Source organism: Myxine glutinosa, chromosome 5, assembly GCF_964187855.1.
Source record: "Myxine glutinosa chromosome 5, kmMyxGlut1.1, whole genome shotgun sequence".
Classification (NCBI taxonomy): domain Eukaryota; kingdom Metazoa; phylum Chordata; class Myxini; order Myxiniformes; family Myxinidae; genus Myxine; species Myxine glutinosa.
The window spans coordinates 97,619,424-97,640,187 of record NC_136265.1 but is presented as its reverse complement, the minus strand read 5'-3'; the positions used below and the strand labels follow the sequence as shown (position 1 = coordinate 97,640,187).

Here is a 20,764-nt window from a genome sequence, read left to right as displayed (position 1 = left end):
GATCCACTGGGCCTTTAAGGGTATTTTGGGTCTTTGTGGTGTTTTGGGTCTTCAGTGTCATCTTCAGGGGCTTTTGTTTCCTCTTCATCTTTAAGAGTCTTTGGGGTATTTTGGTTCTTTGGGGGTATTTAATGGTCTTTTGGGTCTTCAGGGTGTTTTGGGTCTTCGGGGTCTTTTGGGTTTTTGGGTATTCAGGGTCTTTTTGAGCCTCAGGGCCTTGAAGGGTATTTTGGGTCTTTGGGGTGTTTTGGGTCTTTAGGGTATTTTGGGTCTTCAGGGGTCTTGGTGGTCTGAAGGGTCTTGGGGGAATTAAAGGGTCGTCAAAGGTCTAAGGGGTCTCAGCAGTCTTAACGCAATTAGGAGGGTTAATTAAGAGGGTGGTAATTTTATTTGAAAAAGAAGAAGACGTTTTCGTCACATATAAACATGACATGCATAACGACATATATAACGGATTTGGCTTCAGACAGAAATTGAAAAAAGAAAGGTTATTATCGGAGTTGTATATAGGAAACCAAATACAGATATAGTTGAGTTTCAAAATAGTTTGCTTTGAACACGAGAAAATATGAAAGTAGAAAAAACACCGTGTATTTTGATGGGCGATTTCAACATTCATAATCTAGAAAATTATGCAGAATTATTTCTTACATCACTGCAATGCGTGGGGATGCTACAGTTAATACAGACATGCACTAGAGTCACCGAATAGCCTGGTGTTGGCTTAGCGTTTGGGGCACAGCCTTGGGATTCTAGGATCCTGAGTTCGAATCCCAGTCGGTCGCTGAATTAACGCCAGGGGAGTTGACAGCCTGTCATCCTTCCGAGGTCGTCAAATTGAGTACCAGCTTGCTGGGATGAATGATCCCCGTGTGTACCCCGATTTAGGAAAGGGACACCATATCCCTGTGCATCGTAAGAGGCGACCAAGGGTTGGCGTCAGGAAGGGCATCCGGCCATAAAAACATTGCCTCAAACAGGGAGCCACGATTATCATGGGGCCCGCAAGGCTAACCCCTGCTCTAGCGGGGAAAAATGGCCTAAACACGATCATTCATTCACATTTCACTGGAGTCACCGACTCGTCGGCCTCTATAATTAAATAGAAGTTAGGATAAATATGATAAATTAAATACCAAATACCATTAAATCTTTCTTTACATCTTTCTTCTAATATATTCTCAAAAATGGCAAAGATTGGGAAATGATCAGAAATATGCGTAAAAAACATATAAACACCACTGGGGGCAGAGTGAAGCAATTACATAAATGAACAGGATTAAATAATTAAATTGATATTTGTGGGAAAATGGGAAAATTACTTCACTACGCCCCCAGTGGTGTTTATAATAGAGGACATGGATTTGTCCCCCCCATTGGAGGAAGACCCTCTCATGATCAGGCCGTTGCTGCTCCTCTGGTTGGCAGCGAGTGCCCTGGAAGCATTGATGGAAAGAGTTGCAATCTTATGTGTGGGAAAATTGCATGCTCAGTCAGGGTCGCCCAGATAGCTCAGATGGCAGAGTACTGGCACGGTTTTCCAGAGGACCTGGGTTTGATTCCCGGACTGGGCATGTAATTTCCCCACGTATATCAATTTAATTATTTAATCCTGTTCATTAATGTAATATTTTACAAACAACAGTTTGATTTTCGTAAACAATACAGTGCTAAATTATCCCTAAAAATTTCAGCAAATGATATGTTAAATTTTTTGGATGAGAGTAGAATAACTATTGGAGTGTTTAAAGATTTCCAAAAAGCATTCGAAACAATTGATCATGAGATTTTATGGAGTAAATTGGCACATGATGGTATACGAGGATTACCTTTTCAGTGGTTTTGAAATTATTTATTAAGTCGAACTGCATTTGTAAATTATCGTGTAGAAAATTCCTTTAAAATGCCAATATCTTGCGGTGTTCCACAAGGCTCGGTCTTGGTTCGAGCCTTGTGGAACGTTGTTCCTTCATTATATAAATGATTTGCCAAATGCCACTGACTATTTTAATTTTTGATTTTATTTGCAGATGATTCTAATTTATTTCATACTTTTCTAAATGGCCAAGCTAGAATAGATATGAGAGACGTACGTACACATATGGAAATGGTCACAATTTTTTGTCATTTAAATAAACTTAATTAATTTATCTAAGACAAATTATATGCTTATTATAGGATATAATATAAAAATAACCACCTTTAGAGGACATTTTTCCCCGCAAGGCGGGGGTTGGCCTTTTTCGGGAACCGTGTTGTTGTTGTTTTTTGGTCCCCTTTTTGAAGCAATGTTTTACGGCCGGATGCCCTTCCTAACGCCAGCCCTTTTTGCCACCTTTAACGACAAACAGGGAATTACCAGTGAACCGGTACTCAATTAGCCGACCTCGGAAGGATGACAGGCTGAGTCAACCCCCCTGGCGTCAATTCAGCGATCGACCGGGATTCGAACCCAGGATCGTAGGATCGTAGGTATTTTATATGGATTGCGAAACTTTTTCCGAGGACGCATTTTGATTTTAATATGCAAGGCATTTATCCAGCCACATATTACATATGGAATAGAAGTGTGGGGTCGTACTTGTGAAGCTAATTTGACGTGTGTAATGTTAACTCAGAAGATGGCTTTGCGTACTATCACATTTAGTTCAATTATGTCACAGTCAAAGCATTTGTTTAAAGAATTGAATTTGTTGAATGTTTTTCAATTGCATAGACTGTCTGTTTGTAGCTTTTGTGTACGATTTGATAAATAACACACATCCACATTCAATTGCTCAATGTTGTTCTTTAATACAACTTAAATATCGTACCAGACAAAAGGAAAGTGAAAAACTGTACGTACCGAAATGTCGCATATCTCTTGGGAAATTTTCTTCATCATACACAGGTACTAATTTTTGGAATTAATTACTGTTGGATACGAGAAAGAAAACCTCGCAAAACTGCTTATGTAAAACTCTTACAAAGTATTTAATGTGGGATTAAATGTATGTTAATAAATCAAACCGATTAAAATGTTTAAGTGTTAAGGTTCCAGACCTGATGAGCATCTTCATATTATCCAATCATTGTTTACTTTACTTTACTTTTTATCAATTGCAAAAAATCTAAGATTTTTCAACTATATTGGTTGGTCTTGTGCTTATTCTGTCTGTTTGTCTGTATATCAGTTGCATACAGGTCACAATTTTCAACTGATCTTCACGAAACTTCACCAAATGGTGTAGTTGGTCAAAAGCAAGAAGGCTGTTTTTGGGGTCAAAAGGTCAATAGGTCAACATAGACCAGGGGTCACCAACTTTGTCAAATTTATTAAAATCTTTGTCAAATTCATCTGATTGACTTGTAATTTTAAGAGGATTTGCATATCTAGTCACTGAATTGAACCACCAATTATATTTTAGGTCCACATAGGCCAAAAGCTCATCATAGGCTAAATTTCTAAAGTCCTCAATTTTCATTCAATTGACTTGATTGTCAAGATTGTCATTGTCATTGATTGTCATTGATTGTCATTGACAATCATTGTTTTTTGAAAAACAATTTGAAAAACAATTTGAAACAAAAAAAAAATTGAAACAAAATTTGAAAAAAAAAATGTTGAATTTGATAAATTTGAAAAACAAAAACAATTTGAAAAACCACCAACTATTTTTGAGATCAACATCGACCAAAAGGTCAACACAGGCCAGGTTTCTAAAATCCTCAATTTTCAATTTTAAGAGGAGTTGCATATCTGGACACTGAATTTAACCACCAAGTATTTTTTCGGTCAACATAGGCCAAAAGGTCAACATACGCCGAATTTCTAAAATCCTCAATTTTCACCCGAATAACTTGAAATTTAAAGAGGAGTTGCATATCTGGACACTGAATTCAACCAATAAGTATTTTTGAAGTCGACATCGGCCAAAAGGTCAACATAGACCAAATTTCTAAAATCCTCAATTTTGTATCCGATGTATCCGATGTATCCGATGAACTTGAAATTTGAAGGGGACTTGCAAACCTGGTCACTGAGTTCAACCACCAAATATTTTTGAGGTCAACATAGGCCAAATTTCTAAAGTCCTCAATTTTCACCTGATTGACTTGAAATTTTAAGACGATTTGTATACCAGGTCGATACGTTCAACCACCAATTATTTTTGAGCTCATCATAGGACAAAAACTTATTTCAGAGATTTCACAAGTATCGTGCTTTGCACGACATATTTCTTGTTTATTTATTTTAAATTACATTGCAGTGGAAGTGTTGTTGATTTCGATGTGGATAACAAAGTTCAATTTCAGGTTCAAGTTCACATTGTCCAAAGCAAAATGTGGAAGCATTGATGATAACCTTTATGGGGATGGCTCTCGAAGAAAGAAGCGTCAGAGTCATTTGGTTCGGGTCGATCCAGGCAGACATCAATGTCATGCTCAGCGTTCACTTCCACTTTCACAAATAAATCTGGAACAGTAACTCATATTAAATGCAGGCAGTCTTGTGTCACATACATACAGTAGCTGGTTCTACACTCGTAAAAGAAATAAATATTGCACTAAAATAATTGATTTAAGGTCTTTCTTGGAGAGGAAATAACACATTTCCCCATGGGAAAAGCATTGTCAAAATATTACAATATCAAAGCGTTACATTCTGCACAAGCTGCCTCAAGGTTATGAGATGGCTCATACCTGACCACAACTTCAATGGAAATTTCACCAACACCCAGGCTTAAAGGATGGCCAAAAGGTATGCAGACTCGCCTATAAGCTGTTTAGCCTGGGTTTGAATCCCCAATGAGCTATAAACTGTCATCCCAGTGTTTCACAGTGTATTCCATAAATGCGTATGCCATCCCTCGGATGGACATTAAAGATCGCACGGTGTCCTTCATGAAGAATAGGTGAGCTATCGCCAGTACCATGGCCAAGTTCAAATTCCTGCCCATAATCAGCAGAGGGCATCGCATCAACAACACAGCTGTGCCTCAGAGAATGACCCTACTCCGCAGCCTTGTGCTGCATACAAATTAAGACGAAGAGGACCACCACCCAAAATCACAACCAACAAAATAAAGGCAAGAAAAATGTTTCCTCCCAACCCCCATTCATTATTAAATTCAGTAAAATTTTGATCAAACATGTAACGAGTTGGTATTTTTGTCTCGAAAGTGAACACGAAACGAAAACAAAATGACAGAGTGTGGCAGGTTAACACTTTGACAATGATTAGGCCAACAGGTCACCAGAATAGCAAAGCAGGAAGGACATCCAATGATGCTGCAACCCAAAAGCCCAGTGTAACGCACAAAACGAAGACTGAAGGACCCGAGTTCCTCCACAGAACAAAATTCCATCTCCATGATTGGTGACAATTCGCCAACAGGTGATGTAACCAGTCCAGCGGCTGATGTGAGCTCGTAGTATCGGAGATTTCATACTTGTGCAACCTCAAAATGCCTCCTGCTGTGCAATAACTCACTTTGAACTTGGAACAGCAAAGGCCTCATCTTCTGCTCTCCAACCAATTGATGGAGGCCCTCAATTCAATGTCAGAGGAGAACAGGCCATCGCTCGAGCTTGCTATCCAGTCTGGCACCCCATCTTCCTCTCCAAACTCTCTGCGTATGACATCCAAAGCCACCTCCACACATGGCGCACTGACTTTCTCGACACGCATAGCAAAGTCGTGCCTCTCAACAGAATCCTTTCACCTGCTCTCCCTGTTAAAGCTGGAGTGCCATGGTGCTGGGCCGAATCCTCTTAATCAAGACTCACTACTCACCTTCACTCTTTCATCCCGCTGTTTTCCTGCCCCTGGAACAAACTCCCACACTCTCGTCAATCCCACTCCTCCCTTCAGGTCTTCAAACCAGCTGTACACCATCATCTCTCATCTTCCCCCATCCAAAAGCTTTATCTTTTATACCCCTGAAAATCCACCCCAAATCCACCTCCTTCAAATTCCGTGGTCTTTCATGAATGTCCTTGTAGTGTCCACCTTGTTTACACTGTGTGTTTATTTCCAGCCCTCTCCCTTCTACAGATCTCCCGATTGCCCTGTTTTCTGTTGTTGTGCTTCCCTTCCTCTTTTGTTGTAAATATATATATATATATATATACTAGCGGGGTCACCCGTGGGAATCCCACGGGCATGGATGTGTGTGACATTTCGACATATTGAGTTATATGCTGCACATTCATTTTTACAAAATGGTTACTGGCAAGTCATCAGATCCAGAAATGGTGTGAATTTAGTTATTTCACATAATATATATACATACATACATACATACATACAATACATACATACAATACATACATACATACATACATATATATATATATATATATATATTGTTACAGACGTGGCTTGGATGTTATTTACCGAGCGGTTTTATGGTATGACCACGTCTGCACAAGTTACCCGATTGTGCCCGAACGTTGACTAGTCGCGCGATGCTGGCTCAATAAGAAAAAGAAGACACCCGGCTGGATTACAATAACACAATACGACACCAAGGTTTCAATTCTCAAGACCTCCGGAGGAGATTATATTCGTACGGAAAGGTCAGATTACAGGGGCTAGAGGTATATTACAGGAAGACAGGCACTTAGACACACTCTTACATTAACCCCGGACAGACGACAGGTAAACGGGACAAGGCTGACTCACACGGGGGTTGATGGCAAGGAAAGGCAGATAGCGATGGCTCAAGGTGCACTCTTGGCTCAAAGCAGGGTACAGTACGGTCCGGTCCGGTCCAAAGATGCGGGGAGGTATCGTCGCGCTGGGGGTGGCGGTGGCTTCTCTCTCCAAGCTGAGGCGCATCTCACGTCACATCCGGCGCGGGGCCGCGTATATCCGGCGGGGAGTGACACGCCCTCGGCTCGTTAGCTCCGCCCCAGATGGAATCGGCACGTTGCTTCTCATTGGGTGCGTGGGGGGGTTACTGGCTCCGCCCTTGACGAGGAGCTGACAGCCAGCCCCTTCGGGGTAACGCCGTGGAGCGCATGGTCATGGCGGGTAACCGAGCCGGTGTGAGGACGCACACTCCCCGCCCCTCTGTTGTTGTAGTCGTAGTTGTAGTTGTAATTGTTGTTGTAGTTGTTGTTATTGTTGTTGTTTGGGGAAGAAGATGGGAGGAGGTATGGGAAAGGTCCTAAACTCACTACTGATGCCATATAATCACATTCTGGTGCAACGAAGAGTCATAATTAATGGAAACGAGGCCTTAACTGACATAGATTAAGAATAACTAGGAAGATGTCCGAAAGTTGTCTACGTGTGGTGCGGTGGACCTGGGCACGACATTTAATGGGGGAATAAGGGGAAGGTCGGCTCTACTGATTGTTGTTTACATGCAATGGGACTAGGGAATGGGGGATTGGGGAAAGTTGGGGAGTATTGGAGAAAATAGGGGAATATTTACAAGCGGATATGGAGGCCAAATTCCATATTCGCAACATTGCACCCTTCTCTACCCTCGGGGCGTCCCGACCCGATAAATTTTTACCTACTTTAGTGTGGCACGCAATGTAGTTCCCTCTACTATTAACTCTACCCTGAGTGCGACAATTTTACAGATATTCACAAATGAGTAAATATGTCCCCCTGCGACGTTGCACCCTTCTCCTCACAGAAACACACCCAAAGGATAACCGAATCCGGAAAGAATCCTCAAACTAAACATACAGCCGGTAGGGAGCATTATTTACAAGACTACGCTGCTATTTACACTACGATCCAGGACCTGTTTTTGGAGGGACACATGCAGATGTTATGCATAGAGAGAGAGCGCGCTTGCCAACATCGATACACCAACCCACGAGTGCTCTGTGGCCGACGGCCTTTAATAACGTGCAGAGCACCCTTCCCGAGCATCAACAGCACCACCCCACCACCAATCGGTGCAGTCACCATTGTTCATTGGAATAAAAATAAATTCGACAACCCCTAACCCTGCAGGTGTCTCTTGCTCTTCTTGTGGTGCACTTGGTGGTGTTAACTATTAGTGGTTCACCTGTATGGCATAGGTGCCACGTTGATCCATAGGTCCATCCCCGGGTGGTGCTTGGCCGCAAACGAACTGCGGTCCATTGTGGGTGGCCACAAACATTGCGGTCCATATGGTGTATCGATCCCGGCAGCAAACAGCGAAAGTGCAGGCCCACAACTGCGCAGCCAGCACCTCTCTCTCCTCTCTCTCTACCCCAAAGCCAGATCCTCGGAGGTGGGAGACAAAAGAAGAAACAAGTGAGTAAGGTGGTAAGGGCGCAAAAGTGCACGCAATGTAAGGTGATGCACACTGGGGGCACATGGGAACCAGGTGAGACAGGTACGTTCCTATCGTACGCCCCCCCCCCCCCACCAGGTAACCTACATGGCCCCTCCCTTACCCCTTACTGTATCCACACAACACAACACTACCCATAAACATCTACTTTACAAATCAACAAACATCCCTACTGTCTTCCCCGTTCCTCCCATAAACCAAATTCGTCTTCTCTCCCTCCTAACCAATCAAATTTGCCATTTTCAACTCTCATCAAAATTTGCCATCTCCAACTCAACATCAAAATTTGCCATCACCAATTCATCATCAGTCCCTCCTAGGGAGGGAGAGATGGAATCACCCCAATGTCTCATCCACGTCGTGATGCGTCTCACAAATCCAACAGCAATTCTCATTTCTGCAACACAAACAAAGAAAACACAGGTGTGGAGTCATCATCATCACCACAGGTAAGTGGCTGCGTATGGTGCGACAGGTTCATCAATCCTAACTATTTCCTAAATGACTTTAACAACTTTACACTACCCGGGGTCTTTCTCCGGCCAAACCATTGGCCCTCTTACACTATGGGTTCTAAAAACCAATTCCCATTGGCCAAACTGTGGTGCTCTTCAATTTGGGGTCTCACTCCCCCGATTCATCTCCCGGTGCCCTCGTACAATTTCTGGGCTGCGACGTGTACCTCTCCCAGTGGGTCTACCCACCTGCACACCTCCACCACTGCAGTTGCCTCCGAGCTTACCTGCTCCTTACCCTAACCTAACTACCTGGGGAAGGCCCTCTCGCACTCTCCCCACTCGGTGCCCTCTCTGGCACTGGGCTACCCGGGTCCGTCCTCCGGATCCTCGGGCCCCATCCACAACTCTACCGGCTCCCAGAGCCCACCTGCAGCCTCACCTGGCCGACATCCTCACAGTGGTGGAGTGCCCAACCAACTACACACACTAACAGGCTACACGCCCAGCCATTTCCACAACACTAATGCACCCATCCACAACACCATTCTGCAACCGCACCACAGATGCCAATATCTAACCACAATTTACCTATACCCTCTACCTAACACTTACACTACCCGCCCCGGGTACTCGTGAAAGGGGTCCACTCTTCCCCCATCCACACCTTCGCACCATGCACACCACTCCGTACCACTTACTCCAACTCTCTCCACACACCTGTACCTGCACACCTGTGCTCTCACACCTGGTGCCACCTGCACCCTTCTCTCCCCAAGCGCATTCGCGCTGATCCACACACTCACTACTCATACACTGCTCCACACACCTGTCCAGTTGCACACCTGTGCAATCACACCTGTTCAATTCTCACACACACAGCATCATCTCAGCTAACTACTCCCTTCTGAAACTTGCGCTTCCCAGTCGTCCCTTTAAACTATTGCGCTCCCACGTCATTATCATCCATACTAATCTACCTGCGTCCCCACTACAGGTATCAGTCACTAACTAACCTTAACGTTACCTAAGGTCATCTTCTCTAGATCCCTACACACAATATCCTAACCCACCCGGGCTAGTTTTCACTGCCATACACCCCATAATCTATTGCTCCTTTGCCCCCTACATGGGAAGGGTGGCAGGGATGCCATCCCACCACATCGGGGGTCTCTCACTACCAATTTTGCACATCAAATTTCAACAAATCAAAAATTTGGCCAATCACTGCCCATCATCTGCCAATCACTACTGCCAATCCTTTGCCAATCATCAAATTTTGTTTTTCTCTAATTTTGGGGCCAAAACACTAACCTCATCACCCAGTCTACTCACTAATACCTCTCGGTGCGCCAATTCCCGTTCAAAGCCAGGCTTCGTAAAGCCAAGCCATGAATGCTGGTTGTTCTGTGCCAGCGGTTGGATACGTCCGGCACTCGGTGCAGGGAAGGAGGTTTACCCGGCCCGAGATCCCACGCACCATCTCGGCACGGAGCCATCCAATGCCCCGATCTCGACCTGCCGGCGCGTCTCAACAAAACGTGGTCGCCATGACGACCCTTCCTATCCAGCTGCCCGCTCCACCTAGTGGAGCACGGACGCGGCCGTTCAAAGCGAGGCCCGGCACGCACCGAGGGCCCGCTTCGGCTAAAAGTCGACCTAACCTCTAACCTGGTTACCGTCGATGCTTCACCTGCATGCTTACACCCCGCAGCCCGTTCCTTGCTCACACATCCAGCTGTGCCCATGCTCCTCGTACCCTTCCTTACACACCCAGGTACCCTCATTCCACTCACAGCCTTGGTCACACACCTGACCACCGAACACTTTGGCACACATTCGTTGCTCGCACACCTCACCAATACACCGCTTCGCGCCCCCTCCTCTGTCACCTCCTCTGTGACAATCACAGGTGTGCCCTCATTCGCACACCCAACCACGTGCCTCACCACCAACTCCAGCGTGCATTCCCACTCACGCTCTACCATTCCAGGTGTGCATCCTTCCATCCCAGGTGTACATCCTCGCTCACCTGTCACAACTAACTCACGCTCCATGTCACTCTCACTACTTTCACCTCCATTCCTGATAACGCACTCACCCTTACTCTTGACAGCGCACTCTTTCCTCGTGCACCTGTCCGTCACACACCTTTCTCGCGCACACTCTCCCGTTACACCCTCTGTAACACTCACCACAGGTGGACACTCTTCCTTACTTCTGACAGCGCACTCTTTCCTCATGCACCTGTCCGTCACACACCTTTCTCGCGCACACTCTCCCATCACACCCTCTGTAACACTCACCACACCACGCTTCCATGTGCTCCCTCGCACACGCGCTACGACCGACTCACTCTCGCCAGCACCCTCACTCCTTGGCACGCACTTTTTCCTCACACACCCCAGAGTCGGACTTTCTCGCACACCTCCTCTTTCGCACACCAGACCTGTCGCACACTTCACCAACGGCCTCTCACGAACACCCGGGTCTATCTCGACCCCCAAGCTTCTTAAATCCCCTGGCGCATCATACGCACGACCATATTGGTCACCACTTACACCGGGTCCTCTTCCTCTTCGCTTCTCCTCCATCACCTGCGAATCCCTCATCCGGTTAATGAGCACATCATCACGATCCAAACACAGACTTTGGACCAATTCTTTTATCTCCTCTTTTATTTCTTTCTTATCCCCTCTCCGTCGCTTCTTAATTTCGCTCATCCCTTCTTCCACTTCTTCTAGTTTCTGCTTCACCTCTTTCATTCCCCGGTACGTCTCCTCAAGCTCGTCCTCCAAGGCTACCTTGACCGTTTCCATGTGCGTCCTCACCTGCCGGTCCTTCGTCTCCGTTACCTCTATCACCTCGTCCAACCTCGTTGTCAGTCCCTCACGTACCATCTGACATTCCCTCTTCGTCGCTACCAAGTCATCTTTTAGTTCTTTCTGTGTCGCCTTTAAACCTCCTAATACCGCAGTGTTCCTTTGAACCTGCTCCACTAACTCCGTCTGTCCCACCGTCAGCTGCTCCACCTCCTGCGTCAGGTCCTCTATGCCCCCTTGTAACTTTACAGTCCCCTTTCTCACCTCCTTCTCCATGTGCTCCTCACAGTGCCTCACCTCCTCGCGCACTCCTCCGACCTCCTCACTCACTCCTCTTCTGATCTCTTCTCCCATCACTTGCATCTCCTGCCCAGATGCCACCCTCATCTGCTCCATTTCCTCCCTGTGAGCATCCAGTTTGGTTTCTACCCCCATTCTGACCCCCTCTATCTGCTGCTCCATTTGTTTAACTTCCCTTTCCGCTTGGTCCCTCATGTCCCTCAATTTGCCTTCCATACTGTTTTCTAACCCCTCTAACCCAGTTTTCACTCCCTCTATCTGATTCTCCTGGGCAGCCATTCTATTTTCTACCCCCATTAACCCATTTTTCACTTCTTTTATCCCGTTGTCTAACCCCTCAAAATTATTGTCTAACTTCCCAAATTTCTTGTCTAATCCCTTAAAATTATTGTCTAACCCCTCACCGGTACCCCTCGCTTCGTCCCTCATTACCCCCAATTGGTTACTCTGAGCATCCATCCAGTTCCCCATTACCCCCATACTGCTTTTCAAACCTCTAATTTGGTCTCCCAATTGCTCACTATTCTTTTCCATTCGCTCGTTAGTCTGGGCCATAAGGGCCTTTATTTGCAAAAAAAACAAGTCCAAATCCACCAGGGGCGCTGTCACGGTCGCCGGCGCGGTGACCAGCGAGGCGCCATTTCGCGCGTCTGCTACTTCGTGCGTGACGGCGCTATTTTGCGAACCTGCCGCCCTCACTGCTTCGCTCTCCTCTTGTCCCTCAATTTGGTCCTGGATCGACCCTACCTCACTCTCCTTTACCGGACCCCAGCCGTCTTGACCCGCCATAGCGCGACTTTCAAAATTCGGTTTTTATTTTTATTTTCGTAAAACAAATTCAAATTTCGCCGTTATAATTTCGCGCGGGAAACGCGCTCCGAATCGATTCTACTTGTTACCAATTTGGGCCTAATAAATTTAGTCCCGGGTTCGAATTCCACTCCTCGACACCAATTGTTACAGACGTGGCTTGGATGTTATTTACCGAGCGGTTTTATGGTATGACCACGTCTGCACAAGTTACCCGATTGTGCCCGAACGTTGACTAGTCGCGCGATGCTGGCTCAATAAGAAAAAGAAGACACCCGGCTGGATTACAATAACACAATACGACACCAAGGTTTCAATTCTCAAGACCTCCGGAGGAGATTATATTCGTACGGAAAGGTCAGATTACAGGGGCTAGAGGTATATTACAGGAAGACAGGCACTTAGACACACTCTTACATTAACCCCGGACAGACGACAGGTAAACGGGACAAGGCTGACTCACACGGGGGTTGATGGCAAGGAAAGGCAGATAGCGATGGCTCAAGGTGCACTCTTGGCTCAAAGCAGGGTACAGTACGGTCCGGTCCGGTCCAAAGATGCGGGGAGGTATCGTCGCGCTGGGGGTGGCGGTGGCTTCTCTCTCCAAGCTGAGGCGCATCTCACGTCACATCCGGCGCGGGGCCGCGTATATCCGGCGGGGAGTGACACGCCCTCGGCTCGTTAGCTCCGCCCCAGATGGAATCGGCACGTTGCTTCTCATTGGGTGCGTGGGGGGGTTACTGGCTCCGCCCTTGACGAGGAGCTGACAGCCAGCCCCTTCGGGGTAACGCCGTGGAGCGCATGGTCATGGCGGGTAACCGAGCCGGTGTGAGGACGCACACTCCCCGCCCCTCTGTTGTTGTAGTCGTAGTTGTAGTTGTAATTGTTGTTGTAGTTGTTGTTATTGTTGTTGTTTGGGGAAGAAGATGGGAGGAGGTATGGGAAAGGTCCTAAACTCACTACTGATGCCATATAATCACATTCTGGTGCAACGAAGAGTCATAATTAATGGAAACGAGGCCTTAACTGACATAGATTAAGAATAACTAGGAAGATGTCCGAAAGTTGTCTACGTGTGGTGCGGTGGACCTGGGCACGACATTTAATGGGGGAATAAGGGGAAGGTCGGCTCTACTGATTGTTGTTTACATGCAATGGGACTAGGGAATGGGGGATTGGGGAAAGTTGGGGAGTATTGGAGAAAATAGGGGAATATTTACAAGCGGATATGGAGGCCAAATTCCATATTCGCAACAATATATATATATATATATATATATATATACATACACATGTATATACACATATATATATATATATATATATATACAGACTTGGCATTTAATATGGAATTTTATTTTTTGTGGGGGTGAACTTACTTTTCAAGATGTCTTAGAACTAAAAGTTCATTGGAAATATGTTGAAATTATTCTAGATTTTGTTAATGTGACCTTTAAAAGAAACAAAAACCACATTTGACATTTCAAAGCAAATAAATTGATCCTTGAAAGTTATGTAAACTGATATCGAACTCAATTCATGGACAGTAAGTACTGTGTTAAACTTCTGTACGTTTTCCAGAAGTATTTCTTTATTTTGCACATTAGCCAAATTTTTTTGAAACAAAAACAAAAGTTAAATTACGACTGGGATTACGGACAGTAAAATTACAGTTCAGTACGTCGTGCAACCCCCACGAGCATTCAGGAGAGCACGTACACATTGAGGAATGCTGTTCACGAGATTTGCCAGGGTTTGGACAGGAATCTCTTGCCATGCAGTGACAATAGCCTGCTGCAATTTACGCACGGAGGTCGGCTGCTGGTCCAAGTTGTCGATTTGACGCGTTAATTCTGTCCACAAGTTCTCTATCGGATTCATATCCGGGGACATGGCAGGCCACTCCATATGCTCTACACCACGGTCAGCAAGAAAGTGTTGGATCATGCGAGCACGATGAGGCCGTGCATTGTCATCTTGGAAGACAAAGTTTCCTCGAAAGGCTGCACGAGCAAATGGAAGCACTGTTTCTTTCAGAATGGCCCTGTACTTGAACTGGTTCAGGTTTCCATTCAGAACTAGGTCAGTTTTGCCCCCTGCATGAAAAGCAGCCCATACGGTCACCCCACCACCTCCAGCTTGGACTCTTGGCACTATACAATCTTTGTTGTAGGCTTCATGCACTTGTCTGCGCACTCGGACGCGGCCATCTTGACGACAGACCAGAAATCTAGACTCGTCACTGAAGATCACGTGATTCCAGTGTCCTGGCTGCCATTGACGGTGCTCTCTGGCTCACTCACTGCAATCAGCGCTGGCGGTGTTGTCTGGTCAGGCGTGGCTTTCTCAGGGGACGCCGGGCACGATAGCCTGCTTGAACCAGTCGTTGGTTGACTTGCCTTCTGGATACAGGCACATTTGTCAGTTGCTGCCACTCAGCCCTAAGCCGATTAGCTGACTTGGTACAGCTATTGCGGACTAACCGGTGCAGCTGGCGATCCTCCCTCCTTGTGGTTCTGCGGGGACGTCCTGGCCTCGGTATTGGAGTAGGGACACCCCTCTGAGCATTTCGTTTCAGGATCTTTGACACCTGACCTTGAGTGATGCCATACTGCCGAGCAATAGCACGCTGTTTCATGCCGTAATTTCGTAAAGCCACCACTCCATGATAAACAGCATTGTCGAGTTGACGCGATCCGTTCCGTGTAATTTGTACGTACTCTACTTTTGATTTGCTTGATCTTGATCTGAGGTATGCTGAGACACATGTGTGTCACGCCTCGCCTCGTTGATAAGCCCGCAAGGTCGCTCCGTGGAGCGGCCTGCACATATTCAACTATGTGCGAATTATATAAATAACAACTCACGGTCTGAGGTAACTCGGCTAAAAACTATCCGATTTGCACCAAATAATGTTTATGAATGGTTTCACAGACCCCTACTTCTCACTAAAAGTGGAAACAGAATGTAAATTGGAGTTAAGATAAGTGTTTGATTTGTATCAAGCAAATGCACGTGGAGCATGCTTGCGAGCGAGCTGCGTTCTGGAGGTGACGTCACATGGATTACGTCATCGGCTTTGAGGTATGGGGCAGAATTTTTAGGGGCGTTCCCAAGTGGTTCGGTTTTCTTTCATTTTTAATGTTTCAGAGTGAATATGACAAAAAACAATGCCATATTTGAATTCACCATAAAAAGACTCATTTGGATGACATCAAATGCATTTTGAGTGAGATTCCGTGTCTGTGGACCTTTAAAGGCCCAGAGCATCCAAAAGACCCTGACGACCCAAAACACTATGAAGACCCAAAAGACACCGAAATGGTCAAAGATGCCTATCCCTATGCAACGACGTGTGGTGAGGTACGTGGAGCTCGCCAAGTCACGCTTGTGAATACAAAGCTCAGAAAAGTTCAACAGACGACACAATCCAATGTGTGTGCAAACTCGAAGACAGCAATCCAGAGAAGGTATCCCCAACCCACTGAGACAATTTTTTCCGAAAGACTGGTGCGAATGAAAGATGTCACAAATGAAACTGAAACAGCAATGAATACAAAGCCCCAGGAGCAAAAACACAAAATAAAAAGACAAAGCGAAATATCAGAAATACATACACTGACAACTAAGTGAACGACCACAAAAACCTTCTCTCGGAATGCAAAAAAAACGAATGTCAGAACATAACCTTATGATATTTGATGAAAGATTGTCCACAATTTTTGCACTTGTATGAACATTCTCTTTATTTGCAATCTCCTTGTTCTCCTTTGTGAATTTACAGGTGCATATTAAGGTAGGATGACCAATAATTAGATTTTCTACAAATTGTGCATATGTACGGTCTCGTGTCAGAGATGATGAGGTTACCATGCACATAAAAAGTGAGAAGCTGGGTTATACAATCAGTTCATGTATTTTATGATGTTGTTACACATGGAGTAGTTTGTGATGAACAAGGAAAGAAAATATCCATACAAATGAAAAACTGTGGAAATCCTCGTTCACCATCATTCACCTTTGTGAATCATCATCATCCCCCCACCCACCCCCTCCCCCCACCCCCCACAGATTTAACATTTACAGTATATTTTTGTTGTTTGCAATATTCTTTCTCCCCTTTGTAAATTCTTATACATTTTAAAGTTAGAGAACTAAATAAAAGCTTTTCACACGGTGTACATTTCTATGGGCATTCAACATCGTGTATTCTCATGTGCCTTTTAAGGTTGCATGACTGACTACAAGATATTCCACAAATTGCGCATTTGTACGGGCATTCACCATTGTAAATTCTCGTGTGTATTTTAAGAAGGGATGACCAATGAAAATATTTTTCACAATTGGTGCATTTGTATGGGCGTTCATCATTGTGAATTCTTATGTGTGTTTTAAGGTTGGATGAATGATTAAAAGATTTTCCACAATTGGTGCATTTGCATGGGCGCTTACCATTGTGAACTGTCATGTGTGATTTAAGGGGGCATTTATACCATTGAAGGCAAAAAAATTTTTTTTTTTACAAATATACAAATGCATCAATTAAAATGTTTGTTTCCCAGTATTGTATATATGTACCAAGTTTGAACGTAAATGGACTTGTCATAGAGAAGATATAAGCTCCCCATTACACTGAACACAGTAAAAACAACACTGAATCACAGTAATGCACTTTTTGATAAAATGTCTTGATTGAAAATATGCAAAACTAGATATGTACATGTTGCTTGATATATGAACATTACATTGGTATACATTACATAGCATTATATTATGCATGGTTACCATGGTAACCAGATGCATACAAATGATGAATTACCACTTTACAGCTTATATCTTCTCTATGACAAGTCCATTTACGTTCAAACTTGGTACATATATACAATACTAGGAAACAAACATTTTAATTGATGCATTTGTATATTTGTAAAAATATATTTTTTTTTGCCTTCAATGGTATAATGCCCCCTTAAGGGTGCATGATCGATGGAAGGATTTTTCACAACTTGTGCATTTGTATGGGTGTTCTCCATTGTAAATTCTCATGTACGTTTTCAGGGTGGCTGACTGATTAAAAGATTTTCCACAAATTGTGCATTTATATGGCCACTCACCATTGTGAATTCTCATGTGTGTTTTTAGGGTTGATGAATACCTGAAGGATTTCCCTCAACTTGAGCATTTGCATGGGCGTTCACCATTGTGTATTCTCATGTGTTTTTTTAGGGTGGATGAATGTCTGAAGGATTTCGCGCAACTTGTGCATTTGTACGGGCGTTCGCCATTGTGAATTCTCATGTGTGTTTTAAGAGTGAATGATCTATTAAAAGATTTTCCACAATTTGTGCATCGGTATAAGCGTTCTCCATTGTGAATCGTCATGTGTTTTTTAAGGGCGGATGTCTGAATGAAGGATTTTCCACAACTTGTGCATTTGTAAGGGCGTTCGCCATTGTGAATTCTCAAGTGTTTTTTTAGGGTGGATGAATGACTGAAAGATTTCCCGCAACTTGTGCATTTGTACGGGCGTACACCATTGTGAATTCTCATGTGTGTTTTAAGAGTGGATGACCGATTAAAAGCTTTTCCACAATTTGTGCATTTATATGGGCGTACACCATTGTGAATTCTCATGTGTGTTTTAAGAGTGGATGACCGATTAAAAGCTTTTCCACAATTTGTGCATTTGTTCGGGCGTACACCATTGTGAATTCTCATGTGTGCTTTAAGAGTGGATGACCGATTAAAAGATTTTCCACAGTTTGTGCATTTATATGGGTGTTCTCCATTGTGTATTTCCATGTGTTTTTTAAGGGAGGCTGATTGATTAAAAGATTTTCCAGAATTTGTACATTTGCATGGGCGTTCTCCAGTGTGTATTCCCATGCGTCTTTTAAGGGTGGCTGACTGATTAAAATATTTCCCGCAACTTCCGCATCTGTACGGGCATTTGCCATTGTGAATTATCATGTGTGTTTTAAGAGTGGATGATCCATTGAAAGATTTTCCACAATTTGTGCATTTGTATGAACGTTCACCTTTCTTTCCTTTGTGAGCTTTCGGAATATTATTCTCCGCAAACATTTCCGGATGCGGTTTGTCGTGTTTGTAAAAAATTCCATTGTTCGTTCCATCTGGCGAGTCCTGCGGGCATGTGGCTGCGTTGTTCGTAAAATTAGGTGCAGTCGCCCTTGTAGATTCAGTGGAATCACCTGTAAGTGCAATATCACAGGACCCGTGAAAAAACAAAAATCTGATTCTGTTCAATACTCGCAACATCATTCTGACAAACGCGGCCAAGTCTAACATGTACATTTGTATTTGTTCCAATGCATAAAAGTAAAAAATTATTCTTGATGTCAACGTACTTTACAATACCGTTAGAACGTTTGGGTTTTTCTAATAATATTCAAACTTTGGGATAAATAGGTTTAATTTATCAGTGAGAAGCCATGTGTTTATTTTATTACATTAACAGCTTTTATAAATGTGGATTTGCATGTGAAACGCATGATAGGCAGGATCTGCATCCAGACCTAAACCAAAATCAAATCGGCTTGTTCTTGTCACACAACTCGTCCACCAAGTTTCGGCGGAACCATAAATAACTGTTTGAGATATCGTGCGATTTCTCGTTTTTGTCCCATCTCTCAATCGTAAAGAATCGCTTAAAAATTTGAGTGCCTGTCCTTGACACACACCCAACCTGTCCACCAAGGTTTGTCCTAATTCAACCATAACATTTTGAGATATCAACAGCCAGACATTGGGGTGAAAACATAACCTCCATCATCCTTTAGTGGTGGAGGCAACAAGGAATATGCAAATCAAATGGTTGGTTCAGATCTTTCACCTAACGTTGAAGGAGATAATGGATGTTTGAGAAATTGACCCGCCATCGTGGATTTTTTTTTAAAGCAATGAAATCATAACGGAGGGATTTAAAAAAAGTAGTTCATCACATTGTCCAAAGCAAAATGTGGAAGCATTGATTATAACCTCCATGGGGATGGCTCTCGAAGAAAGAAGCTTCAGAATCATTTGGTTCAGGTAGATCCAGGTGGACATCAATGTCATGCTCAGTTTTCACTTCCACTTTCACAAATAAATCTGGAATAAAAAGTAGCTTTTATTAAATGAAGGCTTTCAAACAAAAAAACAACAACCTTTCTTCAAGGTATTGTGTCAAATACATACAGAAGTTGGTTCCACACTCTTTAAACAGCGACATAAATAATGCATTAAAAATCATTCTTTTGAGGTCTTTCTTGAAAAAATAAAATAAAGCATTTTCCCATTGGAATAGCATTGTAAAAACATTACGATATCAAAGCATTATGTTCTGTACAAACTGCCTCAATGTTCCGAGACGTTTCATATCCGACCACAGCATCAGTGGGAATTTCACCACCACCCAGGCAGACAGACAGGGTCGCCTAAAGGTATGCAGACTCACCTATAAGCTGTTTAGCCTGGGTTTGAATCCCAAATGAGCTTTCAACTATCATCCCGGTGTTTCACAGGTCGCGTGATCCATAAAAATGTGTATGCCTAACAACTCGGTTTCATGCAGGGGGCAAAACTGACCTGGTTGGTCTGAATGGAAACCTGAACCAGTTCAAGTACAGGGTCATTCTGGAAGAAACATTGCTTCCATTTGCTCGTGCAGCCTTTCGAGGAAACTTTGTCTTCCAAGGTGACAATGCACGGCCTCATCATGCTCGCATGATCCAACACTTTCTTGCTGACCGTGGTGTAGAGCATATGGAGTGGCCTGCCATGTCCCCGGATATGAATCCGATAGAGAACTTGTGGGCAGAATTAACGCATCAAATCAACAACTTGGACCAGCAGCCTACCTCTGTGCGTGAATTGCAGCAGACTATTGTCACTGCATGGCAAGTGATTCCTGTCCAAACCTTGGTAAATCTCGTGAACAGCATGCCTCGACGTGTACGTGCTCTCCTGAATGCTCGTGGGGGTTACACGAAGTACTGAACTGTAATTTTACTGTCCGTAATCCCAGTCATAATTTAGCTTTTGTTTTTGTTGAAATTTTTTTTGGCTAATGTGCAAAATAAAGAGATAC

The 20,764-nt window shown here is 44.1% G+C and overlaps 1 protein-coding gene across 1 annotated transcript in view; it reads right to left on the bottom strand.

Moving 5' to 3' along the window:
• The window catches only part of LOC137428444 (uncharacterized), a 74,387-nt gene that overhangs the window by 11,099 nt on the left and 42,524 nt on the right, over positions 1 to 20,764 (bottom strand). Inside the window, exons 3-5 of the mRNA XM_078778384.1 lie at positions 19,675 to 19,785; positions 18,714 to 18,887; positions 4,346 to 4,456 (exon numbers count right to left, since the gene is read on the bottom strand). Of these exons, the coding sequence (XP_078634510.1) occupies positions 4,346 to 4,456; positions 18,714 to 18,887; positions 19,675 to 19,785 (396 nt within the window). The remainder of the gene's footprint in view (positions 1 to 4,345; positions 4,457 to 18,713; positions 18,888 to 19,674; positions 19,786 to 20,764) is intronic.